At 41.7% G+C, this 18,651-nt stretch overlaps 1 protein-coding gene across 2 annotated transcripts; it reads right to left on the bottom strand.

The window, feature by feature from the left end:
• Positions 1-1,215: 1,215 nt before the first annotated feature.
• NIPA2 (NIPA magnesium transporter 2) lies at positions 1,216-14,744 on the bottom strand. 2 transcript variants are annotated; one of them, XM_080363818.1, is made up of 8 exons: positions 14,413-14,744; positions 11,671-11,727; positions 6,943-7,003; positions 6,389-6,611; positions 4,688-4,744; positions 3,835-3,925; positions 3,110-3,270; positions 1,216-2,210 (listed from the first exon to the last, which is right to left on the bottom strand). In XM_080363818.1, exons 4-8 carry the CDS (start codon positions 6,525-6,527, stop codon positions 1,573-1,575), a joined length of 1,086 nt encoding a protein of 361 aa, XP_080219944.1. In that variant the 5' UTR covers positions 6,528-6,611; positions 6,943-7,003; positions 11,671-11,727; positions 14,413-14,744; the 3' UTR covers positions 1,216-1,572. The 2 variants fall into 2 exon arrangements, with proteins under 2 accessions (XP_080219944.1, XP_080219945.1); XM_080363819.1 differs by lacking the exon at positions 11,671-11,727.
• Positions 14,745-18,651: the final 3,907 nt, after the last annotated feature.

Genomic DNA, 18,651 nt, shown 5'->3' with positions numbered 1-18,651 from the left:
ACAAGGTGCTAACATGCAAGTTTTCTTTAAGAAACATTCCTTTTTAAGTTCTCAACAGAGGATTTAAGAAACATTCCTTTTTTAGTTCTCAACAGAGGAAGAAGAGGCCTTCTGGCCAGCCAAACATTTCCCAAAGCTTCAGGCTTCAAGTAAGGAAATGAATAAGTTTCTTCATTTGTTGAGATAATCGTTGGTTATGGGATAAAAGTCTCATGCACCTGAGGCTTTGGCTTAGCACTGTGGTGCAGAAACAATTAATAAAGCCTGGGTTTTTATATTTAAGAAATATTTAACTAATCGTGGTGTGAAGTTAATTGTAATTCTTACCAGTTAACTGGCAGCAGTAAGAGACCTAGTCGCTAACAAACATCTTAAAACTACTAATGCTAATACAGACTTGAAGATTTGTTTTTTTCCCCAGTAGGCAGTATGGATTTAAAAGAATTCGAACATCAGACCTTTGTTTTGCATTTTCAAAGGCAGCTTACTGTTTTTTTCATTTTCAACAGGATACTAGACTTCGAGTTAAAACATTTAACTACTCCACCTACCGAAAAGGAGAAATGCAGCCACAGCAGGCTGCAGAAGGCACAGAAGGCATCGCTCTTTTAATTACAAATTCTCTCTCATCAAAACCTGCGGGTCTGGGGAACAAAGCATCTATAATGACATAAAGCAATGGACTCCACTGTCTGAAACTGTAACCTGCTCTTTGGCTGGGCTGGCACTACGCACAGCAGTCAGGAGTGCAGTGACACCTTGGCCATTTTGCTTCTGCCCCGCTGCCCCCCAGTGCTGTGCTCTGTGTGGCGCAAGCATCAGGGGCATGTGGCTCCCTAACCCAGCAATGCTGACCTGCTGTCCCTCAACATTAAGTCGAAGTTCAAATCCCAATCTTTAACCAGACTTAAAAGAAACTTTTTCTTCCTTGTCCCCTCCTGCAAGTACGACATACCAGCGGAAGGCAGCAGAGTTTGTTTTGCAGGCAAGCACACAATGTGACAAATTACAGCAGCAACTAGTTCCAAATAATTTCTAAGCTTCACATCTACACTGGAAGTGCTGTTATAAAAGTTATATTGATTTTTATTTTCTGCCTTTGTGAACCTAAAAACTTTTAAGCAATGACATTATGTCTCACATTTTTTACCCTTTTTTTAGTGCAGCTCATGTTTTAGTATGGTTGCCAGGGCACAAGTACAAAGGATTCAGGTTCACCGCAATCTTTTTACCACCAATGCAGAAATAAAGCAATTTATTTTGGAAAAAAAATGTCATTAGTGCAATACATCTTAAAACAGAAGAATTAAATGAAAATATTTACACATAAGTTAAGCAACAAAACCAACTGTGGTCTGAGGTCATTTTAGTATTTTTTTTAAAAGTAAAAATAAGGCAAATAAAACCCCCTTCAGCATCCTTTACCCAAACTGATCAATCAAACTTGAAAATTAACGATTGTCTACACATACTGTTAAAAAGTACATGATTTTCCAGACAAGCTCAGACATTTCACAGCAGGAAAAAAAATTCCAGAGTTACAGAATTGTTCTTTTCTTAACACAGATATTTTCAGAAGGCTGACAGGCTACCATTTCTCCTGGCTGCAGGACTCTCAGTGGATTGCATTTCACCTAGACAGGGAGAACTTTCTTCATCGTGATTTAAGCAGTCGTACGTGCTCAGCAAAGTCCCGTTTGCTGCTCTATCGTCTTTCCGCAAAGAGAGGGGCAGATTTGCGAGGGTGAAGTTAACATCTTTGAAGGCATGCAATAAAAAGATCCCCACAATAATAGTCAGGAAGCCACTGAAGGTGCCAAGAATGTCATCGGCCGCCATGTGCTGCCATTCCTTGAAAAGGATGGCAGAACAAGTTAAAACAGATGTTGTGAAGATTACGTAATATATTGGAGTCACTATCGAAGTGTTGAATATATCCAGAGCCCTGTTTAAATAGTTGATCTGCGTGCTCACACAGACAACAAGGCTTGGCACCAGAATCCAAGACAAGGGATGTTTCAGCACTGGTTTTCCAGCAAAGAATTCCTTTATAGCGATGCCCAAACCTTTTACACAGGAGACTGATAATGCTCCAATTACAGAGCAAATTGTTATGTATACAAGAATGTTGGTCTGTCCATGACGAGGTCCCACCACAAATATTAGAATTAAAGACACAATGACAACAAGAGTTGCGAAGACCACAAAACCTGTCATTGGGCAGAAAAAACAAAAAGAAATCCTGTTACTGAGGTACACTATCAAAAGCATCCTAGAGGTACCAAGAATACACATGAACAGTGTGGGTGGCTTGGCTTAAACAAAAAAGCTGAGGATGTTCCTCATTACTCCTCCAATAACAGAGCTGAAATGATTTTAGAGTCAGCCAGCTAAAGCAAAGACTGAACCTCAGGCACAGTTTATTACCTTTACCAGTCTATCAGCAAGACATCTACAGGATTAGATTGCTAAATTGCCCTATACAGAGACTCACTGAGGTGTAGATGCCATTGGGTACAGGCTTGTCCCTGAAGGCTTTTGAAGGAGGTACGTTTTGGCAGGCTGCTGCATTCATCATCACATTTCCAATAATCACATAATTCCTTAAAATCAGCTTTTTAATATCTCTGTGCTGGCTATTTCCTCATGTTTAAAATGGGATTTGTCTTTGCATGGGTAGTATTTTGCAGGTGTGTATTTGCAAGTGCCTGAGCTCCCATGTAAGCACAGGAGCGAGCCTTCAGGATTACATGTCTCAGCAGACACAACAGAACCTACTTTAGATTTTACGGAGAGCTCACAGTTGGGCTTAGAGACTGACACACTTCAATTAAAATCTATATAAGCTGTGTTTATACAACTGTGCTGCTGCATTGTTTAAACTGTCGTCTCAGTGGTTCACATCAAGACACCTTGTTTGAGGCCAGACAAGTTCACTGGCATCATTGCAAAGCTCCCTATGGAATTATGTCACAGAATTCAAACCTCTACTTCATTCAGACAACATGAAGCAGACAAGGGCTCTCCCCCTGGACTTCAACGCAGCAGTAATGAAACTATAATGAAGAAACAATGGGCTGAGTACATATCAAACCAGGATCTTTCTTACCTGGATCACCTAGTTTGTGGGACATTTCATTCAAAGTTTCTACTTCCTCCTCTTGCGGAGCATGAATTACCATCACAGTTGATCCCAGTATGCTTAGCAAACACCCTATTTTTCCATGTAGATTAAGTTTTTCATTTAAAAAGAAGGATGACAGAATGGCACTAAGAAGAAAAAATAATAATGCACCAGCAAACATGGAATTAGCAACATCTCATTAATTTGCTCATCAGCCTACAGGTTGCTTAGACTATACACGTCACTCACACACACAATGCACAGCCTAAAAATAGCTACGTAGTTGATTTTCCTTTTCAAGATACTTGCTATGGGCAGATTTACCTGTTAGTATTTGGCATCTCTCCCCAGAACCCCTTTTTTATGCTGCCTCCCAAAAAACTAACTAAGCACTTGTAAAAATTATATTTTTAATATAAAAATCTTTACTTAGCAATGAAAATATTACTCTGTTGTATACAACATGTTTCTGAAATGCAGATGATGACAGATTTTCACAGATTGAGTTGTAGATGCATTGCTAGGACCCTTTTATCCATAGTCACTTCACATTTGGAGAACCTTGAAGTTACTCCTGACGTTTATAAGCACTCTTTATTTATTGTTAAGAACCAACCACTTTTATTAGAGCATATTTCAGTGGCATATTTCTAAATAACTATTTCACTTCTCTCTCTGAAATTGCACTGCTTTCTGTTAGTGCTTCTTACCTTACAAGAACACTGAGAGCTCCTAAAGGAGTCACTAATGTAGCTGGTGCAAAAGCATAGGCAGCAAAGTTCGCTACTTCACCAGCTCCCACTGCAGAGTAAGAAGAAAATTAAAAAAAAATAATTAGGCCATTTTTCACAACAAACCTGTGAATCGGGGCAAGTGTTGTTGTAAATACAAACCTGCAGTAAAGGAACACTACACAATTCTAATTATAGCATTCAGCTATAAGTACTAGCAGAACACCCCCCACCTCCCCTGCTATTATATTTTAAAAACAGGCTGGGGGGCTACAAGAGGTATTAAAATTAATTCAGCCAAATTAGAAGATGTTTTATTTTGGTGTCTATGTTGCCGCTCCCCAGCCTGCCAACTTAAGTCATGTCTGCATGGAGACATCTGCAATTGCAGGACACAGGGCAATGTACACATTAAGCCATAGTTACTTGAACACAGCCAGTAAGTCCAGAGTTTAAGCAATGAAAAAACAAACAAAAAAGTTCATCCCCAAATATACTTCCCTCTAAAGAATCCTGTGTATCTAAAGCACTTCTCTGCTACGACAAAAAAAAAAAGAATGCATATGCTAGCAAAGAGATACAGAAAGACCAATGTCTGCCTAGTTCCACTGCCCAGTGAGGGCAGTTAAATCCATGAAAGAACTTCTGGTGTGAGAGAAGTTATATTAAAGTTATATTAAAACCATTAGAGCTGCACCTGTCAAATCACCACGTAGCATTACGATCCATTGTAGAATCCCCGTCTCGCTCCTTTCTTGTAACCATTGCTGCCATCTGTGCTGTATTTATTTATTTAAATTATAGAATGCAGATTATATATTTGATTACTTACTTGAAAGAAGTCCAGCCCACCACAGCCACTCCTTAAGGTATGCATGACCACCTTGACCTAAAATTGAAAGAACGTTTGCTACTCCTTTAAACATACATTGACAAAGCATAAGCTGTGACTGATAACATCACCATAACATAATTATTGCAGCCCATGCCCTTGAAAACATGAGCGGCCTTTTGATACTTCAGCTTTATAGGTAAAGGATTGAAATAAACATCTTTGAATTTATGATGCGCATATGCTTCCTACAACCTTGAAACTAGTTATTTTATTTCTTTTATATTAGAAATGGTAGTGATGACGATATCTGCATTACCCTGAAAGCCAGTTCTTTCAACTCTTTGTACTGACATGAGAAGTCAAGTTATGCGACTCTTAAGAGTGCGATTTTGTGGAAATGAAGTGTGGCTTATGTGATTGATTCTAGGTAGAAATGTGTGAAATGTAGTCACATCTTCCCATTCCAAACCAGGGAGCATGAATTACGTATCTCAGTATCAACAATCTTTTAGAAGCAGCGGTGACAGGTACTGAAACAAAAATATTCAGATTCAAGCTTCTGAGTCATCTGAGGATGCTGCAACCACCCTATCTAAATCTACCCTCTTTCAGTTTAAAATTCTCGCCCCTTGTCCTGTCACTACAGGCCCTGATAAAAAGTCTCTCTCCACTTTTAAGTTCCCTTTACAGATTGAAAGGCCACAATAAGGTCTCTCCAGAGCCTTATCTTCTCCAGGCTGTACAAGCCCAACCCTCTCAACCTGTCCTCATCACAGAGCTGTTCCAGCCCTCTGGTCATTGTGTCCCTCGTTCTGGCCTGTCTCCAGCAGGTCCATGTCTTTCCTGTGCTGAGGACTCCAGAGCTAGATCCCGGACTCCAGGTGAGGTCTCACCAGGGCAGAGCAGAGGGGCAGAATCATCTCCCTCAACCTGCTGGCCATGCTCCTTCTGATGCAGCCCAGGATACAGCTGGCTTTGTGGGCTGTGAGTGCAATTGCCGGGTCATGTCCAGTTCTTCATCCGCCAGTAGCCCAGGCCCTTCTCTGCAGGGCTGCTCTCAATCCATTCACATCCTAGCCTGTATTTGTGCTTGGGTTTGCCCCGACACATGTGCAGGACTCATGAGGTTCCCACAGGCCCACCTTTCAAGCCTGTCAAGGTCCCTCTGGATGGCAACCCTTCACTCCAGCACGTCAACAGCTTGGTGTCATCTGCAGGCTTGCTAAGGATACATTCCATCCCACTGACTATGTCATTGATGAAGATATTAAATAGTCTTGCTTCCTCTATAAAGAGGGGCATGACTTACACGCAATTATTACATGTGATTTTTAGTTTTCTAAAGCAACCTTTTGACACTCAAACACAGTTAACGTTCTCTTAAATTCACTCATTCAGGAGCACAAATGTACTTAATAGCGCTGCTTCCAACTTCAGACATAACTGACACGTGAATGAATCCTCCAACAAGTGTCCCTAGAAGGTATTACATGCAAATTAAATAGCATGTATCACACAGAGAATTATCTGCATCTGACATCAGAGGAAAAAAAACCAACAACAACACATCAGCTATACGTTTTAGGTTTCATATACCTGTTAACAAGCAAAAAAAGTCAAAACAAGATCATAAGTTTAGTAATCTTCCCTTGAACAGCAAAACTTAGATGTTAGCAAATTTCTTAAACGCGTATTTACCTGCTCTCATGGAGCCTTTCCTAGCTAACCGGAGAAGACCTTTCTTTTTGAGGATGAAACTTCCCCCGATGAAAATGCTGGAACTCATAGCCAACACCAGACCGATACAGAAGTCATATCTCCCACGAGTTTGGCTCATCTCGTAAGCTACTAACTACTGTCACATTGATCAAGGAACAGCAGAACTTCTGTTACTCAACACAGGATGATGCAACACTGAAACCTGGGCAAAATAAACACATCAGAATTAAATTGGCAGAAACACACACTGTATGGGGAAATCCTCAACAACTTGTGTGACTGGCTCTCCTGTGAATGGTCTCTGCTATGAGCAGCTAAATAAAAAAGGCAATCTACTAACAGGTCTGAACACCCAGAAGGAAGGGCTTCTGACCTAGCATATAAAAACTGAAACACAAACAAATAAAAGTTCTTTGAAAAAAAAGAGTTAAGGAAAAGGTGAAGATGTGTCATTTGTTTTTCTTTTCATTAAGTACACAGATCCATGCCCGTCACACCATGTAGCTGATGATACTGAGCAAACAACTACTTACATTGAAATCAGTTTGTAAGAGACTCTGAGAACAGCCACAGCATTTCTTCCACGTAAACTCACTAGAAAAATGAGAGAGAATATTAGAATGGCTGTTTAATCATATAGTATAGTAATTTCCATAACGCAAACAAGCTTGAGATGTATGCATGTGCACTTATCCTCTAACCAACAGGGAAATCTGAAACAAGAAAGAAGGTATCTGTTCGTTGGTATATTCTACAAAGAGTTTCCCATACCTGCATGAAGCACCTTTTCAGCTTAGCTACCTCTGTATAGTATGAAGGGAAATGAAAACCATTTTTTAGGCTTTCATTTCAAGACAAGTGATCATTACAACAGTATAGAGACCTGTTCAAGAGGAAGAAAACATCTATAGATAAAAAATTTTTACTTCCTGGGAACACCAAATCACAGATGTGCCAAGAATAGCATTTAGCTCCTTAAGCAATTATTTTCCAGATACTCAGAAGCATGGCATATGACCTAAGCTGCATCAATAAGCTTTTGAATTAAAAGGAAAAGGGGGCAAAGGAGAGAATAAAATATTTCTGCTTTAATGCTTATTAGAATCTGAATTCCACAGCTTTAATGTTGAGATACAGCAGCAGCTTCCCCAAGCAAGAGTACAGTGCTGGTGTTGATACCAAGCACCCCCTTGTATGCTCAGGCTGCAGCAGGCAGACGGATGCACCCACACCCTGGGGGTCCAGGACTAGGTAAAAATCACGTTCCAGTCTGCCATTCAAGTTCAGATTTCTGAACCTGTTTCTTCAAAACCTGCTTTCTTCCAGTACTGCCTTTCCCTGTACTTTCTTGCTTCCAGCCTTGGTGAATTTGCTACAAGTGAACTGCAAGGGTCTGCTTTCATTTTCTAGCAAATTTTAGAAATAAACTTAAGGAGATTCTTGCATGATACAAAATCACCTACCAAACACCACCAAAAAACCCCAAATCATGATGAGACAGATGAGAGCAAGCCACCTCACTAACCGCATCAAATATTCTTCCGGTTTTGAATTCAAAGCAAGACTTTCAGTCCCCTGAAGGATAAATGCATTTTTAAATGTAAGGAAAAGATGTGAAGAGACTTTTATGACTGTTCTCTCTCACCTTTTCTAGCAGTCCTAAGTTCAGGTAATCAAACTGAGTGTTCTAACTCCCGCTGGTGTAAAATGTGATACTGGTATAGCATCACCTGGGGGAGGGGAGCTTCTTTTGCTGAGCTTTTCTACCCTACCAGTGTTTTCAACAGTTGCTACTCTAGTTATATTACTAACAGGAGTATTTCTAGTAGTGTAGCTTTTTACTAAAACAGAACTCACCATACTGACAAAAACACTTTTTTTTTTCTTTCCTCCTTTCTCTGACTCGCATAGCTTCACCTATATGAAAACATTTCTGACAGAGGTAAGGAGCATCAGTTAGTCCCATCTTGACATCTTCCACCTACTGCATGTCAGAGACAAGGGAGAAGCAGCAAAGGCTGCTTTTCTTTTTTTTGGAAGTTAACAGATAATTTTCTGAATTGAGATTTAAGAACGCCCTAGGGATGCTACACTTCAGAACTAGTACTTCTACTCTCCTGCAAGTTCCACATACATTAAAGAGTTTTTAATTCGCTGTCAACCACTTTGTTAAGTTTGTAAACAACTCAAATCTCAACCACTTCTTCACGTAAATCCCTGCTGGCTCTTCTTTCTAAGTTTAATTGTCCAAACAGATACAGCCAGTCCAATTTCTGCTTGGGCTGGACTGCCATATTTCTACCTAAGGTCTATACAGATGTCTACATTTGCTGACCATTTCTGCAGCACAGTTGCAGCTTCTCTCTGAAGAGATCTGGTCCACTTTGCATACAGTGCAGATGTAATCTGCATGCATAGAACTGACATGTTTAGCTGCAAAGCAATAGCAGGTACAGTAAATTTTACATTTCAGGAAATCAGTAGTTTAATTATAACCCTAAGACTGAGTAAAAGAAAAGGAATTAATGAGTCGTCATAAATATCATCAAGAAAAAAATATTATATTTGGAAATTTAAAGAGAAAAAAAAAATAATCACAAAATGAGCAGTTTCTGGAATAAATACTCCCCTCACATTTCAGCTTTGGGACATGACAAAGCTGTCTCATTCCAGCAGCCAGGGCCACTACTAAGTTCTAAACAGGAGAGAAGCCAGAAAATGTAGAAGTTAAACAAAGCTGGCAGTGGGTTTAGTTGGATTTGCTGTATTTCTGCGAAGTTTCTTTAATCAAGTTCATGGCTGATTTTAACAGAGAGTATTTCATACATTCAAGACTAGCAGGTTAATGGAGCAATAACAGTTTGCCTCTCTGATTCCAGAGATGTAATGAGGGGATGAGACTTTCCTATCCACAGAAGCTACAACACTTACAACACCTTGAAGAATCACCCACTTATGAACTGCCTGTGGATCACCTGGTATCGTGAATCATAACTCTCAGCATGCAACAGTGCAATGACAAACAGAGGGAATGTACACAGAGTCTGAAGGTTATCTGACAGGGAGAGTCAGGGAAAAAGCTTTCTGAAAAAAACCTGTAGGACACAAGCAAGTCCAGATTAACCACAAAGTTTGTTTGCTTATTTTTAAGATGTAACTGAGAACCATCACAAATGCTGATAAGATACAGACAGAATGCTTGGGGTTGGAAGGGACCTCTGGAGATCATCTAGTCCAACCCACCTGCTAAAGCAGGTTCACCTAGAGTAGATTGCACAGGAATGCGTCCAGGCAGGTTTTGAATGTCTCCAGAGAAGGAGACTCCACAATCTCTCTGGGCAGCCCGTTCCAGTGCTCTGGCACCCTCAAAGTAAAGATGTTTCTCCTCATATTCAGATGGAACCTCCTGTGCTTCAGTCTGTGCCCATTGCCCCTCATTCTATTGGTGGGCACCACTGAAAAGAGTCTGGTCCCATCCTCTTGATACCCACCTCTGAGATATTTATAAGCATTGATAAGATACCCTCTCAGCCTTCTCCTGGCTGAACAAACCCAGCTCTGGTCTAAAACACAAGAAACACTTCTTTGTCTTTTTTCTCAGAAGTCCTTTTCTCCCACAAACGGCACATACACAGTGTTCAAAAGATGTTATATATTTACTGTAACAAGTAACCCCTCTAAATATTCAGAAATACTAAAAGTGGTGTCATGAGACAAAATAATATTTTACATTTAAAAGCAGCAGATGAGTATAAGTAAGCATGAGAGAGTTATCAGCCAAAGAAAATCAGTATCACTTCCACAAGTTGTTGTATGGAAGCAATAATTATAGTTGGAAAAGTAAACACAGTGGATTGTTTCAACTTTGCCTACTTAACCACCAGCCTTTAAGAGTTCAGTAAATATTTTTTTCTCCTAGAAGTAATCTAAATATAAGCTAAAATATTTAAGTGGTAGAATTCACAAATTTGTCTAAAAACTGATCTTCTTAACTGTGACCAGGATCATGTCACTAAGCTAAAAGGACCTTGACAGACCATTTACTTCAACCCTTTGCCATGTACAGCATAATTCACTGCTGCTCCTCATTACAGATAATTCAGCTAAGCTTCTCCCAATAAATATTTAGGAGGGAAACTTCACAGACACCAGAGCCACACTGATGCTGTTAGGAACTCTTGTATCTAACCATCTTCATCTAGATCACCACTTTGACTACCAAAGCCCATCATATTGCCCACTCTGGACTTGGAAAAGATACAACTCTCTTCACCTCTGCACCCACATCTTAACATTACTCTGCCAGTTAGGTGCTTGGCACTTCCCGCTGTGCCTAGGTGGGGTTTTTTTGGTGTGTGGTGGTGGTGTTGTTTGTTCGGTTGGTTTGGTTTTTTGTTTTGTTTTGGGTTTTTCTGTTTTGTTTTTGTTTTGTTTTGTTTCTTCCCCCTAATGAAGTCCAACTCGCAAAGCTGCATACAGTATTTTAGCTGAGTTATTATTACTTCTGCAACAGAGTGGAAGACTAATACTTCTTTTCATATGACCCAAAATGGTTGGTTTTCTTAGCTCTTCCTGAGCAGTCATCTACTGTTGACTCATCTTCAGCTTCTTTATTAGTATAACTTCCAAATTCTTTTCTACAAAACTACTGTTCTCTAAACTGTATTTGTATAGCAAATTATTCCCACCTGAGTGTAATAACTTTCTTTTACTTCCATAAAAAGCATCCTTTTTTTTTTTTTTTTTCCCCGGGAGTGTTTCCTGAAAGTATTTATCTGAGTTTACACACTGGCAACCCTTCCCTGCTCAATGCCATTAATTAATTATTTGTCCTTTCACCCAGATCACTAATATTAAACAGCACAAGACTCAGACATGATTCACACAGAAGGACATTTAAATAAAAGTCTGTTTTGACAAGAGATTAGTAATAGTTATTCCAGGTATGTCCATTCAGCGCCTTTTGAACTGGTCTGTGGTATTTTATTTTCAATTCTGCTTATTTACAAGAGCTTCACGAGAAGTTTTATGTTTCTAACACTGAAACAGAGCACCTATTTACCGCTCTCCTAGCCATAAAGTTTTTCATGGAAGAAAATGTTGCTTTTAACAAATACACATTGACCATTACGTGTCACACTATTATGTGTTCTCTTCTTCATTTCCACAGGCATAAAGCCACAAGAAACAGAAACACTCCCTAACAAAAAAAAAAATTCAAATGTTTAGTGATAAGCTTTTAAAAGCCTCATTATACATACCAAATTTGTTCCGATATCCAGGAGCATTCACTTCTTAAATATTTCAACATTAGTTTTCTAAAATATAAGTTAAAAATAACTTTAATTGGCATTTTAAGAATTCGGCTTAAAAAAATATGTTCATCAAGTTAATCTCATTTTCATGCATGACACATAAGATTGTACACTGTCTCATCTATGCTTTAAAGAGGGATAGAACTTTTGTTTTAAAAACACATGAATATCAAAGTAGTGCAATTTTAAATGTGATCTTCCTTAGGTATGTCTCACCTGAAACACTACAGTTATTTCTTCCCTTTGCTTTTAACTTCAGTAATCAAATAAACTAACTTGCAATCTAAACTATTCTTTAGAAGGTAACGTGCTAAAGTTGAACTTAAATACTATACTTCTCCTTTCAGTTTTGTTCTGTAACTTAAGGCACTTCTATTGCAAAAACTTTATATAAAGTTTTAATTATTGACTTGGGTAGGGTGAATTCTCAGAGGATATTTATATATAGAATTCTGGAGCAGTGGGGAGTATGACACACAAATATTCTCAGTAAGATTACTAAAATCCCCAAAATACACCTAACTCCTTAATCCAAGTCTTCCTCAGTTATGTTCTGTCTACTCATGAACATATCTTTCAAGCACAGCTATAGAGAGAACACTGAAAGGACAGATATAGTACTAAGATAAAAGAATTGTTGGTTTGAAACTTAGGCACGTACATCTCTAAAAGGCCAAGATGCACGCATACAGTACCCACAGATTCTGTACACATTTTTTAGCAAAGAGTACCTTCAATTTTGCACTGTAAGATACAGTTTTCCAGCTTTGTCAAAGTTAAATGGGTCTGCGAACTTATAAACTTTATTATTCACATATTACACAGGAAAGGTAAAAATATTTAACTTCTTTATATATTGTTATAGATATGCATATACATAATGTAATGTTAGAGGAACTAGCACAAGTACTCGGAAAGCAAAACATACATTAATATTCTAACGTTGCCTATTTTAAGTTTTAGTTAAACTGTGGGGAAACTTATCCTTTATAGCAGATTTCTACCAATCAAGTAAAAGCAACAAGCATTCCATTTTAAGAAACTAGGAGAAAACAAGAAAAATGCCACACTAATATTTTTTTGTAATCTTATTCTTTGTATTTGCTATTTGTAGTTAAGTCTCTTCTATAAAAAGATTGCTCTTCAATTAAAGCATTTTCTCATAAAGCTAAAAAGTAACTCCACTAAAACACAGTGCTATTAATTAACGAAACACAAACTAAAGACAGTGCTTTATAGCTGATACTGTATTGACTGTTATTTCCTGGAAGTCTATGAGAACAGACCCAAGATAAGAGCAGATGCCATGACTTGCTTCATCTTTGCTGTACCTAGGACACCAGCTCCAATCTCAGTAAGATGAATCACCAGTACCAGTTGACTGAAGCTCTACCTTTACTATTTAAGCTGGGCAGTTTCAAATTTGAGATAAGCCAGTTAGTTGGAGTCAAATCTAGACATCAGCCCCTGTTTCTTCATCTACATGACTGATAATCTGTTATAACCTGCTTTCTATTTGCTGGGATTTTGTCCTGAGAATTAGTAACTTTACCAAAAGCAGAAATTGTGTAACGCTGAATTCCAAATGCAATGCTACTGATAAAAAGTTATGCAATAATTTCCTACCAATGAACTCATTACCTTTCAGGGGTAAAAAATCTAACCGTATACAATGAGGTACATCAAAAGCATTTAGAAAGAGCCAGGATGACTTAAGTCTGTTACGTTTTAACTAAAAATAATGTTAAATGTATTGCTGGAAAATTAGAATGTTAACAGCTTAAAAAAGATTAGGAAAAAAAATTTCAGAGACTAAAGAGTCAGACCCAGTCTATACAAGAATGAACATAAACCATCATTCTGAATATAAATTTACTTTTTTTCCACCTGAAACTAAAGCACTGCCAGGGCTCTGAAGTTCCACTGAAGTCGATCTGGAACCATGCTGCACCACCCTCAGCTGAACTCAATCCTGAGCCAAACCGAAGACAAACCAGTCTAGCTACCCGATTAACAACACACACACTCCATTAAAAAGGACAACAGCTCTGGAGCTCCGGCACAACTAGAATACTGTAACTTGCCAATGCTGTCCAGCCAGAGAACCTAACAAACATCCAGATTGAATTTTTTTTTAAAAACCTTGGCCTCCAGAGCTCAAACCACCGCAAGTTTCCCATTACGAAGACACCACCACGGCGAAAGTCTCCTTGGGCTCCTGCAGCCAGGTTCAAGGCCCAAAGCCGTGACAGCCGCCCACCAACCGCCCGGAGGAAGCGCGGCTCGCCCCGGCCTGCCCGCTCCTCACCCGCAGCGCCCAACGCCAAGGACCGTGCGCGGCCCAGAGAGCGGCGAGGGAGGCGGCCCGGCACCGGCGCTCCCGAGGCGGCACCAGGCAGCAGCCGGGGCCCAGGGGCGGCGGGGCTGAGCGCAGCCCGGCGGCGCGGGCAGTGTCCTCCCGGCCAAGGGGCGATCGCTCCGGGCGGGCGGGCCGCGGCCACACGTGGGCTGCTGGACGCACCGCCCGCCTGCAGACACCGCCCCTCCCCCACCCCCGTCGCCCAGCGACCCGAGCGCCCCCAACCGCCGCCTCACCCCCCCCATCCCCAGCCCGCCCTCCGAGAGGCCGGCCGGGCCCACCGCCACCGCCCCTCGGCCAGCCGGGCCCCCTGCCCGCGGCAGGCTCACCTGCGGTCACCGCTCCTCACATCCCCGCCGGGAGCGGCCCCGCGGCCGCCGCCGCGCGCGGACGGAGAGGAGGAGAAGGGGGAGGCCGGAGCGGGCGGTGGGAGGGACCGGTGCCCGCGCGGTCCACCGCCATGAGGGGACGAGGGTGTGCAGGGGGGAACCGGCGGCGGGCAACAACGGCGGCGGACGAGCGAGCGCAGGCGGTGCCCTGTACCCGGCCGCCCCCTCTCCGCTGATCCCGGCAGCGCCCGCCGGAAGGGGCGCGGCGCGGCCCAGCCCAGAGCGAGGCCGCGGTGGGGCCGGGCGCCCCGCCCTCCTCCACGGCTCCTCCCCCTTCCTTCCCCCGCGGGCACGACCGGCGGCCGCGTCTCCGCGGCGCCCCCTAGTGGCCCGCCCGGGCCCCTCCGTTCATTGGGCAGCGTCGGGACGGCGGCAGCGAGGGGCGTGGGGGAGCCGGCGCCTTCACCGGTACGGGGAAAACGCGTGGTGGTGAACGGCGCTGCCTCCTCCAGTGTCAGCCTCGGCTTTTAAAATCCCCCGCGGTGGGTGGCGGGCCGTGTGCCACCGCGGCGCTGCCCACCTGCAGCCGCGCCTGGCTCACCCACGCGTGGCACCCCCGCCAAAATCCAACTTACCCAGTTTTAACGCTCTTAAGAACGACTTATATTGACAAACCGTATGCAAGAAGGGAAACAGACATTTTACAGCATTGGGTAAGTGGCATGGTTTATTTATTTTATTCAGGGCACGCACTCTTCCTGCACGCTTTACAACCAAAAATGCTTTCATCTCATATGACATATAATTGGTAAATATGGTTAGGCAAATACTTCTGCTTCAACCATAACAAGCTTCAGACTCGGAGGGCTCCTCAATTTCTTCAAAACCCTGTAAGCAGGCTCCACGCAGCTGCCATGTGATGTTGGGTGTGGATGACCAACACTGCCAATATCCATGGGATGGCTCCACATGGAAGGTGCAACACTGCCTTTTCAAATAGCATGGGGCTGTTTTGTCACATTCCTTAATGAAAACAGGTCCTACTTCTTTATCAGCTGCTTTGTTTTTGCTGGACTTGGAAATGAAAGCAGAGACGCAATCTTGGTTTTCCCCACAGGACACCCATAACCGAGCTATTCCTCATCACGTTACCTGCTGTCGTCTTTCTCATTAACTGAACTAACGTGGCCCTTCACTCTGCCACATAATCCCTACAATTTCTAGGCCAGTCAAAGCAAATGGATAAATTTTAGGTCTATTTTATTCCCTAAGGTAACATTCTGTTTCCCCAGTTTAAAACCAGTCTGGTATTTATGACATGAACTTTTCCCTTGTGAAGTAGTTTCCACACATAAATACACACACAAGCTAAGAAATCCAGTTATCACCTATGTAATTACACAGTAGGAGGCTGGCTTTTCTGTGTTTTACAAGATACCAAAGCTGTGAAGTCTTTGAAAAAGTTCAACAGCTGGTGAAAAGGGTTCCTCAGATGGATTAAAAAAAAAAAATCTAACAACTGTATAAACTATAAACAGGGCATCTAAGTACCGATATCTAAGACAATTCAAAGTTTAAAGGGGCTAAAGAAATGAATGTGCCTGTGATCATGCCAGATGCTGGAAACATACATATTCCTGAATTAAGTAGTAGCCATATCTGAAGCAAGTGAATAGTCTTCTTCCACTCTCCTACTCTCCTCCATTCAAACCATCTCTCAACTGACCTGAAACAGTAATGAAGGGAATATACGTCTGAAAATATTAACTGGACTCCTTTAAGCATTACAGACTCTTTGTGGGACTTCAGTCAGTAGCTGTTCATCTCCTGCCTCATGTTTCTTCTACTGCTAGTTCTGCATAACATACTGTCACCTGTTCACACAAAATACAATATATGCTCTCAATTCGGCCCAAATCATTAAATCTTTACTTCGAAGCCAGGAGTTGTGCTCAGTAACAGAAAATACTCAAAGCATCTCTGAATAATTTACAACAGAATAGTATTTCAGGTGTGTTTGCAGAGTACCTGGAGAGAACTCCAAGTATCAAAATGGTGGTAACCTGGCTAACCTAACCCGTTTTTGTAGTGTAACACAGCAGAACAAGCCATCTTTGTGCTCAGTGAAATTCACAAGAGAGGTCAGCTATTGTAGGTACTTTTGCAAGGCCATGGACAAGATTTTTCAGGGCATAGTATCTACTACGTGTATAAACATCTCGTAAGGTTTTAACAAGGACAAAGAGCAATAATACCACCTCATAGATGCCTGGGGTTTACAGGTAATCCAGTTTATGTTGCACACCAACTGACCCTCGTGCAAGTCACTTCCAACCACGTACATGCAGTGAAAGGGTTGTGTTGAAAGCCACCATACGCCAGCTGCCCACAACTGCTCTTTGGTATGCGGTCCCTGGGCAGAACAGTGCCAGTTTTAAAGCATCCCACCAGGGTGGGGAATCCAGTGAGGTCTGTACCTGGCAGAAAATTAGTTAGGGAATCAGGCATCTGTAACAGGGTCTCTGGTGGCCAGGTCTCTGCTGCATTTAACAAATACAGCGCAGAACAAAGAAGCCGTGTCTCCAAGTCTACTCCTACACTTGTACTGTCCCATACAAGGGACTTAGGGGACTCTGCTTATGGCTCTTCGAACAAACCTCCAAAAAATCGATGAGACTTCATTTCTTTTGGCACTATCAGATTTTGGTCTTTAACACTCTCTCCATATTAACTGTGTGGGTGAGACACATATGCTCAGGATTGGTTACGATCCCAGACTTTCAACAATAATAGTGGTGTAAATGGAATACTTGTTTTTTTACCACAGTGCTGCCTTAGAGGCCTAACTCTAGAGGTACACAAGGAAAGAACAGGGAGTTGAATTTTGCTGCTAAAAATGTGTTTTCAAAATACATACTTCTTGTCCTATTTGCTTAAAAATCAGAGATGCTGCATGTAGAAAGGAAAGCCTCCCTAGTTTTCTGGTCTGTCTTTGTTTGTACATTGCATTAATACCATCAACGCCTTTAAAATAAAATTGCAATGATATATCCAGTAAAGAATCCATGCCAGCCCTTTCCACTGCATACAATATTTTATATTGGAGAGCAGCTAATTTCCTTGTTTAAAAATAACTTTTTAATTTTGACCGGCAGTAATACCGATGCATAGCCTAAAACACAAGCGCCAAGACTGAAACAGTTCTTAACCATAAATTCCATCATTAAAGCAAAACAAAACATAACAAAACCAAAAAGCAACCATGCCTGAAAGTCACGTATTTGCCAGTACCCGATATGAGGAGCTAGGGATTTCAAATGAAGGATTAGATTACAGGGCAGCCACTGTAATTTTTTCAAGTGCTTCCTTGTGCAGGAAGCTCTTGTGACAGTAAGTTAGGCTGGTGACACAGACTTCCTTACAGCTGCTGCCACTCTATGCACACCTGACTGTGGGGTAGTAGATCTTGAAATAAAAGCTCTAGCAAGTAGCCAGTGTACAGGAATGCATGAACAGATCATAATAGCCCATATGATAACCCATAAGACAGTTTGCAGTGACTCGGGTCCCAAAAAACCTGTCTGCCAGGGAAGCATTCACTTCCCTTGTGAGCAAACTTAAGTACAATGAAGACATTAAGACTACAGCTTGCTGGTAGACACCACTACATGATGACTGGGCCCTGCATATTGCAATTGATCTGTACACATGAAAGAATCTGCTATTCAGTAAAAGCACTGTTGCTATTTTATTAAAGGGTAATGGAAATAGTTTGGGCTTAGGGCTCAAAATTGGGCTGTACAGCAGCTAAAGGGGTGGGAAAGTGATTCCCCCCTCCCTGTGTGACTGTGTTGGTTTGACTGAAAGTGAGTTGATCTTCTTCAGCCAGTTAGAAAGCTTTCTTTTTTGTAGCTAGTATGGTCATTGTTTGCATTTAGTTTGAGAACAAGAAGATAACACCCTAGGACAGAGTTAAAGTTTTTAATTGTTGTTGTCTGGGAGCCAAGGCCTTCCTGAGCTCTGCCCACAGGTGTGAGGCATCGAGGAAGGGGGGCAAAGATGGGGCAGAGCTTGACTGACATCCAGACTAATCGATAAGAGTATTCCATGCCATTAGCATCATGCTTCATCTTTATGGAGAGTTGGGATCTTCCAGCTAGGAACAGAGCTGGGATGGAGCCAGGACACAGACCTGTTCTGGTTCTGCTCCATTTTGGGGGAGTTCTCTTCAGGACTTCT

The sequence above is a fragment of the Nesoenas mayeri genome (assembly GCF_963082525.1).
Source record: "Nesoenas mayeri genome assembly, chromosome: 1".
NCBI lineage: Eukaryota > Metazoa > Chordata > Aves > Columbiformes > Columbidae > Nesoenas > Nesoenas mayeri.
Note: the sequence above shows the minus strand (reverse complement) of the source record. Positions and strands in the feature narration are given on the sequence as shown.